This window comes from Polypterus senegalus, chromosome 6, assembly GCF_016835505.1.
Source record: "Polypterus senegalus isolate Bchr_013 chromosome 6, ASM1683550v1, whole genome shotgun sequence".
Classification (NCBI taxonomy): domain Eukaryota; kingdom Metazoa; phylum Chordata; class Cladistia; order Polypteriformes; family Polypteridae; genus Polypterus; species Polypterus senegalus.
Genome location: NC_053159.1, coordinates 162,847,085 through 162,871,675, shown reverse-complemented (window position 1 = coordinate 162,871,675; position 24,591 = coordinate 162,847,085). Strand labels below are relative to the sequence as shown.

At 37.9% G+C, this 24,591-nt stretch overlaps 1 protein-coding gene across 4 annotated transcripts in view; it reads right to left on the bottom strand.

The window, feature by feature from the left end:
• Positions 1-24,591, bottom strand: part of LOC120531758 (protein TANC1-like) — a 539,293-nt gene that overhangs the window by 420,830 nt on the left and 93,872 nt on the right. For 3 of the 4 annotated variants that reach the window (XM_039757454.1, XM_039757458.1, XM_039757456.1), the window contains exon 2: positions 14,630-14,716. In XM_039757454.1, coding sequence (XP_039613388.1) covers positions 14,630-14,690 — 61 coding nt within the window. In that variant the 5' untranslated portion in view covers positions 14,691-14,716. Of the gene's footprint in view, positions 1-14,629; positions 14,717-16,117; positions 16,138-24,591 lie in introns of those variants that run through there. The other variant, XM_039757455.1, reaches the window with a different exon arrangement.

The following is a 24,591-nucleotide window of genomic DNA, read 5'->3' as shown; positions in this document are numbered from 1 at the left end:
CAAAAAACAGTTCAATGGATAAATTATATGCAGCATAACCCTGTGATCTTTGGTTCCCTGTGCTCATTTCACATGATCAAACATTCCAAACCAGAGCAGCTTTAGGTGTTTATGGACCCTCAGTATGTCTAGCACCCATCTCTGTGAGGTGCCTAAGGCATGGTGTAATGATTAACACAGAAATCAATTGTGTCTAATATATCTTCACATTTATACATTCTCATACCTGCTGGCAATATAAGGTAGAAAGAAAACAACTGGGGACTGACTGGCCCACTCACACACACCCTCAAGGGCCAGTGGAAAGTAACAGACAAACTGAACTTGTGCATCTTTAAAGTTGTGGAAGAAAACATAAATACCCAGTGGAAAAGTCAAGCAAACATGGAGACAACGTGCAAACTGAACACAGAGGCAACAGCCCTAATTACTGAACCACTGCACATACACATTCATTTCTTTTCAAAACACTTTTATCCTAATAATAATAACTTTTTACATTCATACAGCACTATTCTCACTGCTCAAAGTGCTTCAGTGAGTTGGCAGCCACTTTGACCACCACTAATGTGTAGCATCCACCACGATGATGTGATGGCAACCATTTTTGCGCAAGTACACTCACCACACATTATCTATTAGGTGGTAAAGGGTGAGATATAGTTAGCCAATTAGATACAGGGGATTATTAGGGCCAAGAATGACTAGACCATGGTGGGCAATTTAGCATGGACATCGGTATACATCCTACTCATTACGAATGATGCCCAGGGATCTATTATGACCACACAGAGTCAGGTCCTCAGTTTTATCTCATCCAAAGATCAGCACCACTTTGACAGCACAGTGTCCTCCTGGGGCATTGGGATCCACATTCAGACCACATGGTTAGCACCCCCTACTGGCCTCACCAACACCTCTTCCAGCAACAAGCCAAGCTTTTCCTAGGTGGTCTCCCATCCAAGCACTGGCCGGGCCAAAGCACGGTTAGCTTCAGGTGGTTGACCTGTTCTGAAGTGCATGTGGTTTGACTGCTAGGAAAGGGCTGTGGTAGGGGATGAGGGCTGTGGAGTCGGAGTCACAGAGTTGAAAGCAATTACTGTGTTACTGAAGTCAGAAAAAAATGCAACAATTCCAACTCTGACTAAATGTTGGCACGCATGTGTGTCTGAGGTTCTCTTTGAGGGCTCATTCGAGGTAAATGGTAACCCACCAGGGCGAGAGGGGCCACTGTCACTAAACTTGTTTCCTTTTCCCCCACAGCTCCCAGAAACCCTCCAGTGAAGGAAATTAGCTCCACCCTTTCTGATCCTCCCATCATAAAAACACAGAGTGCCTCCACTAAGCTGTCTTGACTTGATGAGACCAGTTCTGGAGAGTGAAAGCTCTGGGAAAACTTTCCGTTGTTTTGTTTGCTGATACTAAGCACTGTAGTAGTTTTTGTTTTGTTCTCGCTTGCCTTATGTTTAGTGTTACAAGACAGCACCTGTTCAAATTTGAGAAATCTGAAAGAATTAAAAGGGACGACTACCCAGCTGGTGTCCCAAACATTTTTGATTTGTTCCGGAATTGTTTGAACCTGTGTTCGGCCGCCCCACAATGTAAATTGTAATATAATGTGTTAAAATTTCCAATTTCATATATACTTGATTAATATAATTGAACTATTTTTTGTCTACTTTTAATTAAAATGTGCTAAAACGTAGACTGATGATTCACGCTGGCACTGATCAAATGCCTTATACAGTATCTAGTAGGTTGTAAGCTTTCAGTCAACACAGTAAATATATTAGTCTAATTAGAAATAGAGGTGCCAGAGTCAGTGGTACGAAAAGGGGTTGGACTAAAAGGTTTTGTGGCTCCACTTTCCTGTAGGGAACTGAAACATACTGTACGCCATCAGCATCAGGCATAAAACCCTGGAGAAAGAACCAATCCATGACAGCGGACATGCACACATACTATGGCAAGGCAAATTAACAAGCAGAGATATCTCAAAATGCACTTTAAGATATTGGGATATTTCAAATTGAATTACAGATATCTGAAATGCATTTTATGATATCTCAAATAGATTTCAAGATATGTTGCAAGGATAAGCTTTACATTTTGAGATATCTGAAATACCTTTCAAGATATCTCAAATGCAATTTCCCCAACAGTTTCATTTCAATGTATTTTATACACCATACTTCCCAATTATAAACTCATAGGACTGTACACATTTACACACACAGTTAAAATATAAAAATAAAATGTTATAAAACTCTGTGCAATATATCCAAACCAATTCATTCTTCTCTGCTTCCATTAAAATTAATATTAAGGTTGTGTAAAAGGAGTTATCTGAAAATATTCAGCATGCATAATGAGAAGGCAGGCTGTCAAAAGTGATTTGCTTTAAACTTGTGAACTGAACTGTCTTTGTTCTACCTGAAAATCTGCCTTTGCTTAGTTGTTTACTTATTTGGCTTTTAGGGAATAATTTCAAGTGTTTGTACAGATTAGGGATAAGCTCAAGTGAAAAAGGAATCAAATACCCACTTGTAAAGTGTAAAAACAAAAAGAGAGATTTGGAAAACGTTTCCCAAGAGAGGAGAGGAGAGACAAAAGTGCAAACTCTGTAATGAATCTGCATCTGCCAAGTTTAAAAAAAGCAGGTCGAGGACACCTTGACTTGTTTTGTGTCCTGAAAGAGAAGGTCTGGCTCACTATTCAACAAGGAGAAATTGTTATGAAGCAAGTGCTTGGGTGAGTTGTGACAGTCATCCTTTAACCAACCATTTCGAACCAACAGAGGGCAGCAGCCTATCCTACGTACACTCAGTATTAGGCGCAACTGAATGCAATTGCAGCCCACGATACTTACATAGTCGGGTAACACAATCAAGTATGCAGAACATGTAGGCATCTGAATACTTTCAGAATCCACTGTACATCAGGAATGAGACATCCGTGCAGGGGGACCACATGAGCATCCCAAACAAATGTACAGTAGATAAGGTTAATAGCTGATTCCATTTCAGCCCAGTGTGAGTAAGCACACAATCCAGACAATCTTTCCATTCAGAGCTGATTCCTACCTTCCTTTCCCACCCAACTCCACAGTATTCTGGAAAAAGCAAGATGAAAAAAACTGAAGAAGTACTGTATGCTGGAAGAAAACAATCTGCTTAATTTTAAAATGATGAAAGCTTCCTTCTGACACTAAGATACACTGCTGACAGCACAGCAGTTTCCATTAAGTCCATTATTTCAGAACACTTTTGATCCTGTAAAAAAAAAAAAAAAAAGTCTATCGATCGCAGCAGTCACTTATCAGTGCATGTTTCAAAGAGGAGATCTTACAGATGCTATATCTTTTACAAGCTATTAGCAAAACACCGCCACCATCTGTTCAGGTGAGCTGCGTTCTGTGGGCTCAGATGGCACCATTCATGATTGTATCAGACACTATGTGTGTCATTCTGGAGCAACTGAGCTAGTGGGACATCCCCTGCTCAGCCCCACAAAAAAATATTTGCTTCTTGACAAATAGCCACATCTTGTAGACAGTGATGACTAATAGCAGATTACCAGTTGGATTGAGACGCCAGCATAAAGTAGCAACAACAAACTGCTTCATCTGTCTTGGCCTACTACTAAAACAAGCCAGCTACCAAAATATAAAATGAAATACGACTTTCACTCGAAGAACAGCTGCCTTTATTGTTGTCATCAGCAAAACACAGAGCGAAACACAGCAAGGTAGAGAAGCCGGCTTTGCTCCAAAGAATAGACCCAGAGGCAATATAAGAATGGTCCTTGAGTAAATCTCAGTGTTGTTTTGGCTTTTGCTAACATAAAGCCGTCCAAAATTATCTGCACAGTGCAATGCAGACATTGGTTAATAAATAACTGGAAAACCAGACTGCCTTATCAAATGAACTTTCTCAATGTCCTATGAAAAGAGAATACAATAACTTATAGCAGAAGTTTACAATCAGTAAAACTATAAAACAAAAACTGACAGATTTGCAAAAGCTACACTAACTTATGTTATTCGTATGAGTTAACATACCACAAAACGGATTTTTCTTTATTTGTCACACAGAGAGGGCTGTTCTTTTGCCTTACAGTGCTTGGATTCCAGTTTGCATACCATTCGTAAACCCCCTTAATTCGTTTCAAACTGGCGAGAGACTGGAGCCTTTCCAAGAAGTACTGGGTTCAACACAGAATACCTTTTTATATACTGTGCCATGGAGAGTATCTACAGGGCTTTGGTGAGGTAAGCCACCCAACATGGTGAGTTGAAAAAGGGCCGCTTTCACAGGTGTCTAAACCCTGCTACGTATGCCTGGGAGATGGGTGAGCAGTACAAGATGGTACTTAGAGAGGGGCACTGAAATGGGGAAAGGCCATCCTGAAATATTGAATCATTTGTTTTTTTATTACTTCCATTTATTAGATTTGTACTTCCTCACAGAGCAATGGACTTTTTTGGTATTATTTATCATGGATAATTTATATATTAGAAGACTGCACTATGCTTTTTGAAACACTGTTTGATTTTAATAATAATAATACATTTTATTTATATAGCGTCTTTGCCATGCTCAAGGCACTTAATAAAAACACTCTTGCACTTTGCACCTACTCTTGACTGTACAGGTCCTCATTGCACAGCTCATGCCAGTCATGTTATCGACAGTTCTGGGTGCAAGTTGTAAAAGGCTGCTGGAGCCAACCCGGACCATCCCAAAAACACATACACTATTTCTGCTTATTATTGTTATTATTGTGTTACATTGATTGTATTTACTTTTTATTATGCATGATTGATTTTGGTTCTCATTATCTTGAGCATGGGAAAGGTGCTATATAAATAAAATGTATTTTTATTATTATCATCATGCTCTATTATGTTAGTTTCCATATTACAAAAATGACACAGGAGAGCTACAGAAATCACAGAACTAGGCTGATTCCAAGACTGCAGGGTATGAGTTAGAAGGAAAAATTGAAGTTTAAGAAATTGAAGAAGAGGCTACATGATCAAAGTCTTCAAAACACTGAACTTCTCAACATAAAGAATGTTAGAAAAGGGGAAACAGGTGGAAGTCTGAGGGTGTAACACAGCTGTTGACATCTTTTCCATTTTCATTTTTAGAATGGAGGTGAAAACCCTGGAAGATCTGTGGCATCATTTCCACTATGGGACTTGAAAGTTCCACCCCTTACAACACCAAGAAAATAAACACCACATGGTCATCGAAGTCAGCATTCATTTCTGGACCAAATAAATGGAGGGCAGACCTACCTGGAGAAGCAGTTCTTTTTTCTCATTAACATGGCAAGTTTGGTTTTGTCAATGTGGACATTAAACAGGGCATCTTTCAGATGCCTATGAGATGAACAATCATAGATTTATTGCAAGAGAAGAATCTATATCTGGAGATCAAAAAGCACACACCAAAAACATGGTCAAAAGGCAGTCAGGGTCAAAACCAAAGAGACAAAGAGATCAACCTATCAAAACCAAAGGCCATAGCAAAAAACAAAGTCATAGATCAAAAAATGTCGCAAAACCTGAGATTAGGGCCTGCTTGAATTAAAACTATTGGTAAAGTTCTTCAGAAATTTATTACATATATCCACCACAGAGTAGAGTGTGATATTATTATCGCCATATTTATAAAGTTGATATGGTATGACGTCAATAGTGTGACTGAATTGGTGAAGTGATGCTATTCAGAGAATTGCATCAACAATTTAAACAAGACATTACAGTAATATAAATTAACTTTGTCAATTCAAGTCAAAATAAAAAACAAATCACAAAAACTGAATACTTAACATAAAAATTATGGACTAATAAAATTCCCAAATAACACTACCACTACAGCCATGGTAGACCTGATATCTACCAACAGTGAGCAGGCTTACCTGAATGAGGTGGAGAGTCTGTCACACTGGTGTCAAGCCAACAGTCTTCTACTGCATGTCAGCAAGACAAGAGCGGATTGTAGACTTTAGGAGGAAACTGCAGAGGCATTACCACCGTCTCTGTATTAACTGCACTCGGGTAGAGAAGGTGGACAGTTCAGACACATTACGGAGGATCTGACCCAGTCCAGGCACATCCACACCTCTGTGAAGAAGGTACAGCAATGTCTGTACCACCTCAGACACCCCAGGAATTGCAGGCTGCTAAAGAACTTCTATACATCCACCATTGAAAGTACTCCGACTCTGGTTTGGGAACAGCATGTAGCAGGACCACAAGGCTCAGCAGAGAGTGGTGGTACTGTTAGCTGGACACATTACTGAGTGCTCAACTCACTAACTTCCAGGACATCTACACCTATCAATGTAAAATAAGGGCAAGGAAAACTATCAATAATACCAGCCACCCCAACAATGACCTTTTTTCCTGTGTCACTGTCAAGTAAACGCTATGGCTGCCTGAAGCCCAGTTCAGAGAGACTAACGGGAGAGCTTCTGTCCACAGTCTAGCCAAATCCTGAATAAGGAAAGGGACTAGAAATACATGATGCCCTAATGTTAATTCACATTAAGTTATTGAAGTTAACTCAACTATTTGTTGATTTTTATATTTATTCATTAGATATTTATAATTCTATTAATGATTGTTAAATTATGTATTGTTACTGTCCTTTTTATATTCGTCTCAAGACGCAGTCATAAGAGTTTAGCAACTAAGCATTTCACTGAATATTGTACTGCATTTACAATTTGTATGTGACAAATAAAATGTAATTGGATTTGATTTGAACCCTTTACCAGTGTCTCTCTAACTCTGATCACAAGCAAATTAGTACGGTGAATGCCAGCTGTTATGTTAAAATAAATTAAACAAGAACAGGGGACATGGTTGGAAACTTGTTAAAGACAGATTTTGCAAAAAATTACACAGTTTTTCATCATGTGGAACACATGGAATAGATTACCAGGTAGTGCAGTGGAGATCAGGACTTTAGAGACCTTCACATCTCAGCTTGATATTATTTTGGAGAGTCTAGGTGAATAACATGGACAAGCTTGTTGGGCTGAGCCATCTGCTCTCATCACAATTGTTCTAATGTTCAAATATATAGTCAGTGAGAAAGCATTTCTTGGGTTCTATCAGGACAAACTCAGAGAAACGTCTTTAATTCCAGAGATTTCTAGCAAAAGGGGGTGAATTTTCTAATTAAACACAGATTTATTCATTGTACCAGTATCCTGAAGCTATAATAAGTGCTACTTGGCACAACCACTGGATCCCAGACATGTCGTAATACCAGCCATAATGCTATAATTTCTGCTGAACTTCTCATCCCGGATAGTTTTGAATTGCAGTCCCCTATACCCTTCCATCCTCCAAACTTCTGAAAGCATCAGAGAAGGTAATTAAGAGGGGAACCGAGAGTACCTCAGCTAACACAGTTGGAAAGAGAAGGAGCAGATACCCCAGCTGCTACAGCTGAATTTATCTGGTGAAATTCCCAATGGGTTTTTCCAATCAGGGCCTGATACAGATTGAACACTGAATGATTATTTAATACAAGCTAAATATACAATTACTTGTGTTTTGATTATTTTTGTTTATTGTTATTTTGGCGCCATCATGCCTTTCAGGTGGAATTGTAAGAGGAACAGCCTTTCCACAGTATTTCCTAACCCTGAACTAGTAGGGCTAACACCACCAGCTGGACACAGGCAGTCAGAATTGAATTATGTATATTACCTTGTAAAATAATGTCCTTCACACTTTATCACTAGCATTTGCATAAAAAACATCAATCATTATTTCCCAAACATTTATTTGATATTTTCCTTATTACATGCATCTGTCCTTCTGTGGTGCCCAGTTTGGTGACCTGGTCTCTAGACATGTTCTACCTAGGTCCTGGTCCATTTTACCTCAACTTAAGTGATCTCCACACTATATGAATCAGTTTTATTTTTTTAAAATGGATCATTTTGCCTTAGCATGGCACAAGAGAAATGAAAAAGTCCATAAAATTTTACAAATCAGCAGAACACGTGACTTGATTAACTGCACCATTCTGCAAGCAAACATGTCCCACAGCAATTATACAGCTCTGTCTACTGTGGGATTTATATCAACTAACTTCATTATGTATCTTCCATTTGTATACGCCTCAAACTAAATCACAGGAAAATCTGCTTCCCGTGCCAATTGTCTCTGCCAGTTGCCCTAGGAGAAAAAACTAAGAATTTAAAAGGTACTATTGCTCAAAGCAAAACAATTACACACTCAAATAAACATACACACAAATATAAAATTATTATAAAACACACCATACATTCAACTGCAAATGGCTTTGCAGCTCTGTCATTTTTGACCTTGAATATAAAAATCTGCCAGGAAAATTACAACAGAAGGTATTTTGTCTGTGTAGGACTAACATTACCTAATAATCTGAGGCGATAAGCTCAACAAAACTGTTATCTTTGCTAATTTTCTCAGACAGTAGTAATCTTGTTAATTAGTTCACTCTTTGTTAATTGTCTGCTTGACATGTAGACTAAAATTCACAGAAGAGATTATTTATGCTCTATAAATACTGACAAACGATACAGCGGCACTGTGGTTAGCACTACTGCCTCATAGATCCAGCGCCCTGGGCTCAAACTCTGTGCCCAGGTATTGATTATCTTCTCATCTGCATTTTTTTTACATGGCTATGTAGGTTTTGATGTAGGTTTTGCTGGAGGTACTGTAGCTTTTTCCTAAACACCCAAAAACCTGCAGGCCAGGCTCTATGGTGATTCCATATTGACCCCATGGGTGTGTGGGTGAGAAAGTCCAGCAATGGACTGCTTTTCCATCGTAGGTTCCAGTCTTCTGTCCATCCAGGGATCCTGTTTTGGCCCTGAAGTGCATTTACCATGATTGAGAACATTATGCTATGTTTGGCCATGTCACATCTGACGACTTTTCCAGTGTTTTTCAGTTCTAGCCTTAATTTACATCATTTTAGACTGCAATCAAAGGCACACTCCTGTGACCATCAGTCCCCCAGTATGACATACCTAGTGACTCACTCCAACTAGTCCACAAACCAGGTTTGACTTTGTTGCTAGTCAAAGGGGTGGGTTCTGTGTGCACAAGAGTGGACGACCAATGAATGCTCATCTGCAAGTAAAATTCATACAATGCCATGATGAGGAATAAGGAACTTGGGTGTTTTGGACTTTGCAAACTGAAGAGTATCTCATTTGTTTGATAGCTTATGTTTTACATACCACGACAGAATGGAAAAAAAGAAAATAAAATTAAAAATGGGCAGATATTGCATCCTGAACTTGTCATATCCATTAACCCTTCATTCACCACCAGCTCTATCAGGCAGCACACTACTGGCTGTCAGAAAAAGGGGCTGTGCTGAAACGTCAGCATGCAATGGCTAAATTTGACATGCTCAGTGATTTCTAGTCTCCAGTGTCTGCATCATGTTCGGATAGACCGACAATATCTTCCCTGCACAAAATTCCAATCATCTTCTTTTTTCATGGTTAATATATGTGCAATTTTATTAATAATTGCGTTAAAAGTGGCCACTATCAGCTTCTGTCCAGACCGATTGTGGTCTAGGTGTTACAATCACAATCTGATTCCATGGTTTATACCTGGTGATTAATGTGATTAAGTGTGACCCAGTTGTGATCAGATAAATGTAAATGCATGCTAATGCAACATGTAAAGGGGGCTACTCTTCTTAACAGAACAAGTCTAACATCTGCTTTATCACACAGAGCTGTAGTTACCTCACTACAAAAAATAAACAGTAGTGCTAAAAACAATACACAGAAGAGCGGTCAAGTGCATCTGAAGGACATGTCCCAGTCCTGACTGAAGTGGTAGAAAGATCATGTCCTACTCTGATAGCCCAAAGCTAACCTCTTCAGCCTTAATGAAAGAAGGCCTTTGTGGGAACCTAATCCAGGTACTTGAAAGACATCAATAAATTTGATCAATGGAATAGTGATTCATGTAATGGATGGCATCTATGCAAACGAAGAGGGGTCATTGCCAGGAATGTAAAGGATAATGGAAATCTTCCACAAACCAATCAGTTGTTTTTAAACTGAGATCCAGATGAGTTAAAAAATAAGCTGTTGAGTAAATTTATCTCATCAAAAAAGATTCATAAATTGAATGGTCTTGTCTCATCTGTTAAATGTCATAGGTTCGTCAGCTTGTAAAAGACTTTTAAACTCTACGCAGCTGAAAATAACAATTCCAATAATATAATGCATCAAAAACATGTTTCTAACATAGTTATTGTCACTTATAACAGAAGGAATTACTCAAGAGTTATTGCTTCGGCTGTTAAATAATTAGAACAGCTTCAAACTATTAACCACTTAGCCATAAATGGAGTACCTGAAAGAAGAGAATCCTCTTTGCCTCCTGGCTTGAATTCAGCAATCAATGATACACTCAGAGGATTAACTTTTCTGACTGTCATTAGGACACATACCTGATTAAACTGCCATGAGGTTACAAAGGTTACATTAACTTTATATAAAAAAAAAAAAGAAAAAAAAAAAAGGCCAACCCTCCCACACACAAACACATACAAAGTCGGAGGAGGCAGCAGCCCTTCAAGCACTTTATATTAAAAACAGAGCTTGGTGATTGGGCACATTTACAAATAATAGGTCATATTTAGATTCTGATGAAACGCTGCCTGTTTTTTTTTCGTAACATTAAAGAAATACTTCACCCACGAATCATATTTTTTTAAACTATTTTGTTAATGGTGATGGCTGAGAAAAAATAACATGATTTCATAACAAAGTTCCTACAAAACTGAACAGCAGCAAACAACATGAATGCATTCACAAAAAAAATCTCAACATTCCATAATCCAGATGTCCAGTCGACTGCTTATAGCATCCCAAACAAATGTCTTTTCAGTAAAAAAAACTCAAATAAAAATGTGAAAAATCTTCTTATAAACTTAAATGTAGCACTCTCAAATGAGAATGTGCTTATAATGTCATAAACGAGATAAAACAAACAAATTAAAAACATCAACTAAAATACATTTAAGAATGAAAAGAGAAAAATAATCCAACCATGCTAAAACAGTCTTAAACATCGGTAGATTAATACTTGAATTTAAACACTGAAATTCTATCAGTTAGTGGGGACACTACAAACAACCACAAGATGATGCCACTTTTTAAATCGGTTGGCCTGAATATTTAGTTGTACTCGGTCAGCACTGCATTTTTTAATGACATCAAACTGTCATTAGGTATTGTAAATATTGCACCACGGAAGACCTATTTTTTTTTTTACAGATAATTAATATAAGAAATTTAATGAATCTTATCACTATGATAGAAACACATCAGATCATGTATTTATTTCAGGAAGAACCGAGTTAAGGTAGCAACACATTACAGAAAGTCTAGTCGGAGGGAATGTGGAACGTAACAACTACACTTGCTGGAGCATGTCGTCTTCAGGATGTCACATTACATGACTAGAAATCATAGTAATGTTCCAGTCAGGGTGTTTTAGGGCCAATACTGATAACCTACCTATTTCATGTTAATAGAACTGGAAGATTCTGATTACGTTTTCTTTATCATTTTGTTTTTTACACCAAGCCCCTGCATAACCAGCCTTATGTTCTATATTGAAGTCATATCTTTATAATTAAACTGCAAACTACAGCTGTTATTTAAAAAAATGAAATTATTCTTATTGTAAAGTGACCGTACAAAATAACAAAATTAATAAAATTCCCTTAAAGAGTACTTTCTGAAACTAGTTTAAATATTTACCCATTAGTACACATGCCATAAAAGAAAATAAAACTTCTCGTCATAATTACAACCCATGGTTCTAGTAAAATGTTCATACTTATCAACATGATACAAGACTAACACGGTTAACAAATGTTATTTGGCTCACAAGCCTAAGCTAACAACTTTATTGTTGACTAAGCAGTGAGGGAAACTTTTCCTGTATCTGTTCTTTTTCTAATTAAAAATGTGAGCTGCATTACTAAACACAAGCTCACTCACCATCTACACTCAGACAATGAGTGTCCGTTTTAATTACAAACTTGACTTAATGAAAAGATCCAAACTCACTTTCTTGTAATTTTGTACCAAAGACGCATCTCCCTTTTCTTACACTCTGCTGTTCCTCTCTTGAGCAAAAAAAAAAAAAAACACTCCACAGATTCCTTTATCTCAGTTTATTACCCCACTTTCTTTAACACATTAACTGCTGGACCATTATTACCTCTATGCATATATGAGAAATAAAGAACTCTATCAAAACTCATAAAAGATGTATTAGAAACCAAACAGTTTTATTATCAGCAGTAACTGTCAAAATGTAAAGAAACTGTTAATCACTTTATTTTCACTTGCAACATGGCTATAAGTCTACATTTGAATGACAGTCCTTGAAGCATAACACCATGCTCAGTGCAGGCTTAGAAACTCAAGTGCCCCAATATATAACATGTTTTTCCTTGCACTGTCTACGCTTGTTGCACACAACGCTTTTGATATTGGTGACTGTTTGTGCTCAGTGGGCAGCAGGTCGGACACCCTCTAATAAAGAAGTAACTTTGGAGCAACTATTCACATTAGTGGCAGAGCCAATAGGTTCCACATAATTCAATTCATTATCACTATCTGGAGATATGTTATTATCATCAAAACATTCACTTTGCAATAAATCTAGTTGTTTTAAAGCATCAGTAGTTTTACACCTTGTGGGGGATGGCTGGCATCCTTACCCAGGATGGAAGGACAGGGGGAGACAGCTTACACGGGCCTTTGTCTCAGACAGGATGCTAGATGGCAGCAAGACCAGGCTCGGATCTCCAAATGGTAGCTCCCAGAGCATGTCAGGGATTGTAGTCCTAGGGGCAGTCCTGTTGGGTCCTATGCGGGCTGCCAGGGGGAGCTGCAGGATTTGGGAGTCTTCATGGTTGAATTATATGCATTGTATGCCTGGATGAGCACTCCTTGAGCTTGAGCTCTCATGCACACATGAGCCCACCCATATAACTTAAGACACATTCAAACCCATTTGATTAAGTCTGAGCGTGCCACAGACCAGTATGACTTGGACGCTGCAGAGGTCAAAGTAACATGACTGGCCATCACAGGTGCACATCACGACTCCCCTTTACTCGCTAAGATTATGTAAATAAAGTCTGTGATTAAAAATCAATGGGAAAGTTATGTAGTGGGATAGGGGCTTTGGTCACCACAGTAAGGCAAGAGCCAAAGCTGAATGGACTGTTAGTCCTTAACAACTCACCACAGAGCCACACTCATTCACTTGAAGCCAGTTTAAATGCAAAGACCGTTTGGTATTTGGGAGGAAACCAGATTAACTGGAGAAAACAAAAAAAACTAGCAAAGGGAAAACATGCAAACTGGCAATGAAATCTGAAATAAAAAAATACTGCCATCCTACCAAAATACAACAACTCTTAGATTCTTTGTATCAGTATTAAAACACCATTTGCTCAGCTCCTTCACATATTACCCAGAATGTTGTGCTTATTTATGCCATTGGTAAAGCCATTTTTTATATACAGTTACATTCAATTCTTAAGTACAGCATTTTCAATACAATGGTCTTTGGTAGGAATCCTTTTTAATTTCCTGCAGTGAATTCTGCTTATGGCATGAATATACAGACATTTAACATTCCAAGATTCTGTAACATAAATGAATAAAGGAATAAAGTACAGTGCCATAAGCTTAATCACACTCCTAGTATATACAATAAGAATGCAAGACACTGCATTATTTAGTGTTTACCAAGCTACACCCACTCTGGTAATATGAGTTCATAAATCTTCTACTTCTAAAATAACTACATTAATAAAAGAATAAGTGTATGAAGTGTTTTAGAAATAGAATGCATTACATTTGTCATTTCAACAGATGGCGTATCACAAACATTAACACTGCTGTTAAAACTCCCATACCAGATAGTATATGCAGGAATGCAGGACACTGTATTATTTAGTGTTTATCAAGGTACACCTACTCTGCTAATAAGAATTCACAAATCTACTGTTCTTAAAACATCCACTTTAATAAAAGGAATAAGTGTATATAGAGTTTTAGTAACAAAATGCATTACATTTGTCATTCCAACAGACGGTGCATCACAAACATTAACACTTCTGTTACAAATCCTATACCAAATGGCATATAACAGGGCCATAAGCACTGCAAGGTGCACTGCAGATGTTAACACTGAGGTCTACATTGTTTACTTAGATTTCAATCCATCTGAGATGGGTAACACAACTTGGGGTTATAAATCATGAGACAGATGGCAGTAATTGAGACTTCAATCTAAAAAGATGGTTAGACAATTAGTCTTCTTACTACTAAAGCATAGTGAGAGTGGAATAAATCTTGCTGAAACAATTTTGAGAGGAGTGATAGTTAATTGCCTGCTGTGGGTCACTGAAAAACACAGAGGTGTAGTTTTAACCAGGAACTATGTGGATATCTAAGAAGGCGGCACTGCATCATGACAAGTAGGCATTTTATGAAATCTGCTGCATGCCAGTACCTCTGCAACACCATAAACATGTTCATTACCACTTACCTGTGTCTTTCTTGCTAGCCCTTCCTCCTTCTCTGTTCTTCTTCAGCACCGCCTTGAACATTTTCCACGTCTTGCAAGGTGGCGCTCCTGTTCAATCACAAGCAAAATAGCTTAAGTTAACATCTGGAATAATAAACAACCAAAAAAAAAACAGCAACAGTACATTTAAGAAGTGGGGAGCTTTTTTTAAAAAATAAAAAACAAAAAAGCGCAGAAATGTGAGAGTGTTTCCCATAAATCATAAAGTATCCTTGGACACTCTACGTATTCCTGTTTAAAGACAGTTTTATACTGCCATATTCACAAGCACATTGTACACCATAAGAGATGGGGCACACATCTGCTATATTTTGAGGGAACAATTTTTATTTCTTTTTTTCCTGTTGCATGCCATACACTCCAAAATCCACTGCCAAAGCTTAACTTATAACAACAGACCACTTACTTTGTATGCGCACTTACATTCTCACAATACATTCATAGAAACACAGGAATGAGGACTTTACAAATGCAGTCCTGTTAGAATGCAACTTATCTACAGTGCAGGCTGAGAAAACATCAAGCTCGACAAAATGTCACAAGTCACTTAACTTATCAGTCCCAGTCTACACACACAATGGCCTACTGTATATGAACTCAGCTGTCATTTTATTAGGTACCATCTACTATGTTAGGTACAGACAAGGACTCTATTTAGCTCAAGAACAGCCTGATACCTTTAAAAACATTGAATCGACAAGGTGATGGAAACAATCCTTAGGGATTCCATAACATCATGTAGTTCCTGTAGAACTTTCAGGCACAGACATGATGTATGCTACCCTTCCACCTCCTCCAAAAGGTGTTCTGTTGGATTATGATCTCAGGACTATGCACGCCACTGTCACGTTTGCACTAGGGTTATGAGTTTTAATATCTCTACTTGAATCAATATGAAAAAATACTTATTCAATTGACATTTGACTGTAAAGAAACATTCCTTTATTTTACCTTGCATTAATTTTGGCTTTGCGTTACTCCAGAAATGCTATGCTGCACTGCACTGTTGGTTGTGCATGTGTTTTGCATATTACTTTCACAGTCAGAGTTTTTATCATTTTTAAACTGTTATTTTGCAACATTATTTATAAAATGGACAGATGTTTCTACCACACTGATACAGTATGCTTTTTGATTTATGGGTATATAGACCACAGATTTTAAACACTTCTCCAGGGCTCTGAAAGTATCATTTTGTTCATGATTCTGTCCTGTTTCACTCCTCAACCCGAGATCCATGATTTGCTGTTGCAATCATCGTAGCAAACATTAAACATACCCTGTCTAGGAATTATTTCTTCCTTGTGCCCAGTGTTTGCTGGGATAGGCATCAGCCCCCCATGAAACAGCTCAGGATTAAGCAGGATTAGAAAATGGTGTGGCATGGTACAGGAAATAAATGTCATACTTTTGATTTATCATTTATTATAATAACAGCTTTAAACTCGCCATTTTAAAGCAAATTTTCATTGTCAGAAAAGTATACTCTGCTATCTCAACCAATACATGTCATTTCATGGCTGCTGGCTTGACATATAATTCCTAAAACAAAGCAGCAATGAAAAAAAAGCATTTAGGTTATATGAGTTATATTTTTGCTGAATCTGTAAAAGGGGGCAAAGAATCACATTTATTTTAATCCTGTATGTTATACTTTGAACACTGGACACCCACTCACAGACCAGCTTCCCACTCTACAAAGATAAAATTGGGCTATTCTGCTCACCTGATTTACCTTTAAACTATAACCTACTCTACTTGCAATTTGTTGTAAAATTTTGCTATGTATTATTTTTTTTATTTAGTAGCCAAATTGTATATTGACATTAATGAAAGTGTTCACCAAATAAAAAATATAGTGAGGATGAAATACTTCAAGATCAGTGTAACACAATATTTAGTACATTCAGTAACTCTTATTTGTGAAACACAGACTCACCATGCCTCAACTTATATAAAATAAAACATAAATGGTCACTGATTTCACGTTTTATGCACCCAAGGATCATCAAAGCACAAGTGGGAGTGGTAAGCTGAAGGAAACTGCAACTTGCGGTGGACTAAAGTAATAAATGCGTTTAACATGTTTAAGTAATTGTGAGAGATTCTGTATGGGTATCATATGTGCATTACAGGCATATGAAGTGTCCCACTTCCACTTTGCTCTTTGATCAGATCTCTTTCCATACACAAAAATCCCATTTCTGTGCAGGACCGGGTCTTCCAAGTGAAAGCTGCGTCAGAGTACAAGTTATAAGCACTGCATGCTTGCAGATGTGCCACTAGTAAAAAAGTAAAAATATTAATAATAAGAAAGCATACAAAGGTACATTAAGTACAATCATATATGTAGTAGCAATTATATTCAAATACACTCTTTGGCCACTTTATTAGTTACACTTTTCTAGTAATGAGTTGGACCTCACTTTTGCCTTCAGAACTACTGTAATTCTTTGTGGCATAGATTCAACAAGGTGCTGGAAACACTCCTTAATGATCTTTGTCCATATTGACATAATAGCATCACTGATTAGATGCGGCTTTGTCGGCTACACATCCATGATGCAAATCTCCTGTTACCACATCCCAAAGGTGCTCTATTGGATTGAGATAAGATGACTGTGGGGGCCATTTAAGTACAGTTAACTCACTGGCATGTTCAAGAAACCACTTTGAAATGATTTGGGCTTTGTGACATGACGCCTTATCCTGCTGGAAGTAGCCATCAGAAGATGGGTACACTGCAGTCATAAAGGGATGGACATGGTCAGCAACAATACTCAGGTAGGCTGCGATGTTTAAACAATGTTCAGTTGATACTAAGGGGACCAAAATATGCCAAGAAAATATCCCCACACCATTACACCACCACCACCAGCCTGAACTGTTGACAGATGGCAGGATAGATTCATGCTTTCATGTTGTTGATGCTGAATTCTGACCCTACCATCCTAATTTCGAAGCAGAAATCAAGACTCATCAGACCAGGCAGCATTTTTCCAATCTTCTATTGTTCAATTTTGGTTAGTCCGTGTGAATTGTAGCCTCAGTTGCCTGTTCTTAGCTGACAGAAGAGTCACCCAGTGTAGTCTCTTGCTGCTGTAGTCCATTTGCTTCAAGGGTCGAAGTGGTGTGCATTCAAAGATGCCTTTCTACATACCTCGGTTGTAACAAGTGGTTATTTGAGTTATGGTTGCCTATCTAGCAGCTCAAACCAGTGTTTTCAGATTACATGACATTTTTCTTATCTTCAATAATTCTGTTTTAGTGACCACATGCCCTCAGTGACCTTGCCTTCAATTATTAACTGGCAGGAGTTGAACCCGACTTGCTGCTATAGTCCATCCACTTCAAAATATGACATGCAGTGCATTCAGAGATGTTCTACTGCCCCCCCGGGAATGGCCTGCAGGCAAGGAAGAAAAAGAGTCAGTGCACTCTGCCACGTCCTGGTATGTCTCAGAACTGTCCTTACCCGAGCCCTTTAACTGCCTCCCATGCGCACGTGTGTGACAATACATACATGTGTTGCATGTAATTCAGCGCCTTTACAGTGGGTGTATTATAAAAAGCACTTAATAAAACTACAGTTGGGTATTACATGCAACAGTCTCAAGATAGTTGGCATGCCTTGGTTGATCCATTGTACAATCTTTAAATGACGGGGCAAAGATCAAACATGAAAATTTTGGCTGACAAGAGGCCTGTCGTGTACATAAAAGCGTGTATCCGAGGTAGGGTTGGAATCCACAGCCCCTACTATCATCCACAGCCTCTATGCCTACCTTCCATGGAAATCTATACTAATAAAAGGCAAAGCCCTCACTCACTCACTCACTCACTCACTGACTCATCACTAATTCTCCAACTTCCTGTGTAGGTAGAAGGCTGAAATTTGGCAGGCTTATTCCTTACAGCTTACTTACAAAAGTTGGGCAGGTTTCATTTCGAAATTCTACGCATAAGGGTCATAACTGGAAGCTATTTTTTCCCATATAATGTAATGGAGTCTTGAGTTGGAGATGGCCGCGGGGGGCGGAGTTTCGTGTGACATCATCACGCCTCCTACGTAAGTACGTACAGAACAAGGAAGAACTCCAGCGATGAGCACAAAACGCCATTTCACAATTGAGAAGGCAGAAAAACATTATGAAGCAAATGATGCATATGCGGAAACAAAGCACGGCGTGAACCGTAAGTTTATATTAAATTAAGTTCATAGACAGGCTGCCACTAGCGCTTGTAATTTAGTGCCTGCCCATATAAGGCCGCCCATCAGCGCAATCCAATACAAACACTGCCGCTAAATATTCACGTGTGAAGGACTGTGCTTATGCAGAGGAAGATGAGATGGTCAGGGTGGTGTTTGGCACAAACTCATTGAAACTGCGAGAGAAACTTTTAAGTGCCGGGTCTTAGCTGACATTACACGAGATGGCACCAGTACAGCTGGGAACCTTCGATGCAAGAACACCAAGCGGCTCACGTGAACTGACGCAGTGCACAGACAAAAAGCAACAGTTCCAAAGAGTGCTGAACAAAACCGAATTACACAATTGAGAAGGCAGCAAAAAATATGAAGCGCCTTATACATAGAATCATATTCATAAGTGCAGCTACTGCGGAAACAAAGCACACGGTGGAAAAAGTGAATGTCCTGCTAAAGGAAGACAGTGTAAAAAAAAACCCGTGCATGCAGTTTGTCACATCACAGATAAAAAGGAAGACGAGCTGTTTATTGATGCAGTAAGGAACTAATCGATGAATGAAACCTCTTATCTTTACAACGATTGACAAACACGGAATGTAACTTGAACACATCCTACAAATACGAGCCTGATTGAAAGAAATAATGATAATCAAATCCTTGATGACAGCAACATTCAATAACACTCACAAAACAATTACTGTATATTGACAATCATGTTACGTTATTTTTAAAATGTTCCCTTTTCTTTTCATAACTTCTACTTCTCCACTGCGATACACGGGTATATATATATATATAAATGTATATATATAGCCCGATCTACAATACATACTTTAGCATAGACAAGCCACACGCTGTGGCGCAATTGTAGAGTCTTCGCCTCTAACGCCGACATTCGAGGTTCGATTCCCGAGAGGGGGTGTACTGAGTATGTACGCGCGTTACCCGATTCATTTTACCTTCACATCTCCTTGGTTTGGGACGTATGAAAAAATATTAGGTTAACGCAGAATCATGTTACGTTATTTTTAAAATTTTCCCTTTCTTAGCACAAGCACAGTTGAGAAGCTTCGATGCATGTACTCCATAACGCGTTAAAAAATAACGATTTAATCACACTTTCAATTCCAAGCAAACGGGAACTTTTGTCAATGCATGATTTCCTGGTACATCCATTACACTGATGCACACATCACAGCTACAAAAATGTTAGAGTCGGAATAAAGCGCTCCTACGACTGATCATTTCGACTACCCCGAAGCCTTGATAAAAGCATGGTTTTGTGCACACTGAAAAGCAAGCAAAATTAGATGCATTACAGAAAGCGGACTTTGTGGCTCTTACTGGGGATCATTGGACTTCCGTGACCGTTAGTAATTCTAAATACATCTAATTACAAAATGTTCAATGATCACACTGTTTTAGCCTAATGTACAAAATAATTTTGGCTAATGTTACTCAGAGTTTAAAGAGTAAGCTGGTCAAATTACCTTTTATGTTTCTGACTTATTTTTTAAGAAGAAAACTGCACTTTATGGTGAAATTTTGGTTATTATTATTTAAAGACAATACTATTCTGAAAATGTACTTAAAGTACTTAAACTACCACTTTATTTTTAAGTCTGCCCAATTTTAACCAGGGATGATATTTTTGTTTCTGTTTTGAATTCAAATGCAGTTTAAAAGCTTTTTTTTCAGAAATTAAAACAGCTTCAGTTTACAATATTCATGTCCATGTCTATTATTTGATTCTGTCGCCCACTAAAACCACTTTTAAATAAAAAAAAAAAAAACATTTGCGATTTGGGGCAAATTTACGTGTGCGATTACATACGATTAATCAAGATTAATTCTTACACAGCCTCTAATTAATTGGATTAATTTTTTTAATCGAGTCCCACCCTAATATATATATATGTAGATATATATATGTAGATTTGTATATATATGTGTATATACAGTATATATGTAGATATGTATATGTTGTATATACAGTATGTATATATGTGTGTATATATACAGTATGTGTATATATATGTATATGTATATATATGTTTATATATGTGTCTGTGTGTGTGTATATATATATATATATATATATATATATATATATATATATATATATATATATGCCAGCAACACTCATGACAATTACAAAACAATTACATTGTCAATCATGTTACGTTATTATTAAAATGTTTCCATTTCTTTTACTTCTCCGCTGCCAATCGAGGTATTTTGCTATATATATATATATATATATATATATATAAATAGATAGATATGACAACAACACTCATATCAATGACAAAACAATTACATTAACAATCATCTTACGTTATATTTAAAATGTTTGCTTTTCTTTTCATAACTTCTTTAACACACTACTTCTCCACTGCGAAGCGCGGGTATTCTGCTATATATATATATATATATATATATATATATATATATGACAGCAACACTCATCACTCACAACAGTGACAAAACAATTACATTGACAATCATGTTACGTTATTTTCAAAATGTTTCCTTTTCTTTTTCATTGCTTCTTCAACACACTACTTCTCCGCTGCGAAGCGCGGGTATTTTGCTAGTACTGAATAAATTCTGTCCTGATTCCCTACTCCGCTTAACCAGGCACTATGGCATTAATTGCAGAGGGCATTGACAGAGTCTTGATACATAATGCTGAGTGCTTTGTGACTCCTGCAAGGATGGCTCATTTCAAATCAGTGGAGCACTTTTGGTAAGGAGATTCAGAACAGTCATTGAGGATATTAAATGTCAGTGCCAACAGGGCTCACTATTAATAAAAACTTGGCACAATCAGCGAGTGCTCCAAGTTGTGCATGCAGTGTAATGTGTCTTTAGTGCCTTCCCTGCAGGAGATATGCCAGTCAGACTGGTTTTGCCTAAGGGTGATAAAATGCAGGCACAACAGTTAACCCTCCACTCATTAAATATGATTATTATTATTACAAGAACAATGATAACAGACTTGGTCAGCAGGGATTTTTTCCATTGTGGTTTTATCAGCTCTGTGTGCTGTAAACGTAGAGAAAAGAAATAAAAATGGAAAATAAAACAGAACTCTCCCCTTTATAGCTTTCCTTCCAAAAGTGATTAACCCAACTGTGAGCTTAAGTACAGCTTCACAGAAAATGGCCTACTAAAACAAACCTAGGTTTTCAATTTAATTTAAAAAAGATATTCAATTGTCCCCAAGATGTTCCTTTTACTTAGTCCACAAGATAATTCTTCATATGAGAGTCTCAAGATATTCTCAATCTTGATTTTCAAGAGCCTTTTGATGAGATACCACATGAAAGGCTAGTGATAAAACAAAAAAGTTGGAATTTAAGGCACACCATGAAGATAAGTATGCAATTGTGTGAAGAACCTTATCAGAAATAGGTGATGTTAAAAGTGGCATCCTTCATGGGTTAGCACAGGGGTTGCATCTCTCTTCAATATACATAAACTATCAGAACAACAATCTAATCACTAAAGCCGGCATAAGAGAAGGACTTGGGGAGAAAGCACCTCCACCGGAACAGCAGAGGGCAATCCCCCTGGCTCAGGACAGTGCCAAAGGTTTGGAGCTTGGAACCTCAGCCCTGTTGGACCCCATGGTCACTGCTAGGGGATGCATGAAGAACAGCAGAACTCTTCACGACAGGAATGCTGCTATATCCGGAAGAAGATCATGGGACACCCAGAACACTTCTGTTTGCTCTATAAAAGGCCTCACTCCATTCAGAGATTCAGAGTCAGGAGGGAGAGGGCAACGCTTGCCTGAGGAGGAGTGGAGACAGAAGAGAGAGAAGAGTCAAAAGTGATGTATGCTTGATTGTATTGGTGCTCTGATACTGTGCTTGCCGCAAAGGGAATAAAGGAAAAGTGTTTCCCCTGTGAAAATAAAAAAGTATGCTTGAACTTGTGCCTGCCTGGCTGTTGTGTCGGGTGTTTGGAAGCTGGTGCAACTCCTGGTGGTCACACTGGTTAAGTTTGCAGGTGATACAGCACTAGGTGGAAGGGCAAATAACGTAGAATCAGTTGAACTGTGACAGTGGGACTTGGACAGCATACAGGCTTGGGCAGATTTGTGACAGAAGAAATTTAATGCAAGTAAATGTAAGGTATTACATGTAGGAAATAAAACTGTTAAATTTGAATGCACAGTGTTGTGAACTTAAGAGTTCCCAAGCATACAGTCCTGAACAATGATTTAAACTTGAGCTAGTTGCACAAAAAGGGCAATAACAAATCTTAAAAAATTGCTCTGTGCAACACACAGTTCCCAAATATGAAATCCAAGCATGGTCATAAAATAGATCAAGGATTCAAAATCCAGCAAATTCACAATAGCACAGAGTACTGAGAAGTCAAGCAAAATGACACCTTTTATTGGCTAACTAAAAAGATTACAATATGCAAGCTTTCGAGGCGACTCAGGCCCCTTCTTCAGGCAAGATGTAATCAAATAGTACTACAATAGCACAGGGAAACTCATCTTCACCACAAGCTTATTCAGAATGAACAATAAAGGACTATGGGTGCCCCTAGCCTTTATGGGGCTGACTGCAGTCTCTTGACAGTGATAGGTAGGTGGCCGTACCTTCTGGGTGACCACCCACATGATACACGGGACATAAAAGAAGATACATACAGTGTAATTCATATTGTTTGGGACAAAGACAAATGTTTTCCTTGATTTATGCCTCTGCTCTATAGTTTAAAATTACCTCACATTCGCTTCTCCTGGTGTTTAGTGCTCACAATATTCCCATGGGATTTAGTTTTTATCAATATTAAATTTCATCTGTCACTAATCTGCTCAAGCTTCTTTGTAATAATTATGTGGATTCTACATTTTTTGCCCTCCCATGTAGTTTGGTATATAATGTACATAGTAAAAACTTCAATCAGAACAAAAGAAGTAATAGGATTAGGAATAGGATAAATTCTCCCGCCTCCTCCAAAAAAAAATTGTAAATATGCATCATACCAACAATGGCTTGCAATTGCTGCCATAATTTCATACAAGAACAGCTGGAAAAATTGCAAATTTTGCTAATTAATATTTTAACTCTACCTATTTGCAATTACTTAGAATGTAAAGGCAAACCCTGTGAAGCTACTGTTCTTTTTTCAAAAGATTTTCAAGTTAATGATACAGTTAGAACATCCTTCAGAAAAACAATTTCCTCAGCCAGAGATCCAATGCATGGCTAGTCTTCTGTCATTAAAAAAAAAGAAGAAGAAGAAAAAAGGCATTTGGTGATTTATGCATTTTTCATTTTACCACTAATTAAGGACCATGAATGAAAACCTCCCAGCATTCCTAAATGTGGCATTGCTGGGACACAGCTGCCATATTGCTAACACGTGCAAATGTGCTTTATACTGCTAGACAGGAAGGAGGCTTTGCTTCATTTTAATAATGCAAGGATTAAAAGAAATACCATTGCTTTGTTCCAGGATTTAAGATAAAAAAGCATGAGGGTGTGCTTTTGATTTGTACCACTTGTCCGGCCTCAGGACTGAAAACAATTTAGCTTGGCTGCTTTTATCTCCGGCACATGCCTTTCCGAGTTTACATAAGCAGAAGAGTCTCTTAGCCGTGGTCAGGTGGTGAGGGACATGGGATGGCTGGCCTTTTCTAAGCCAAGTGGATCAGTAAAATCCATTAATAAGTAATTCTGAATGC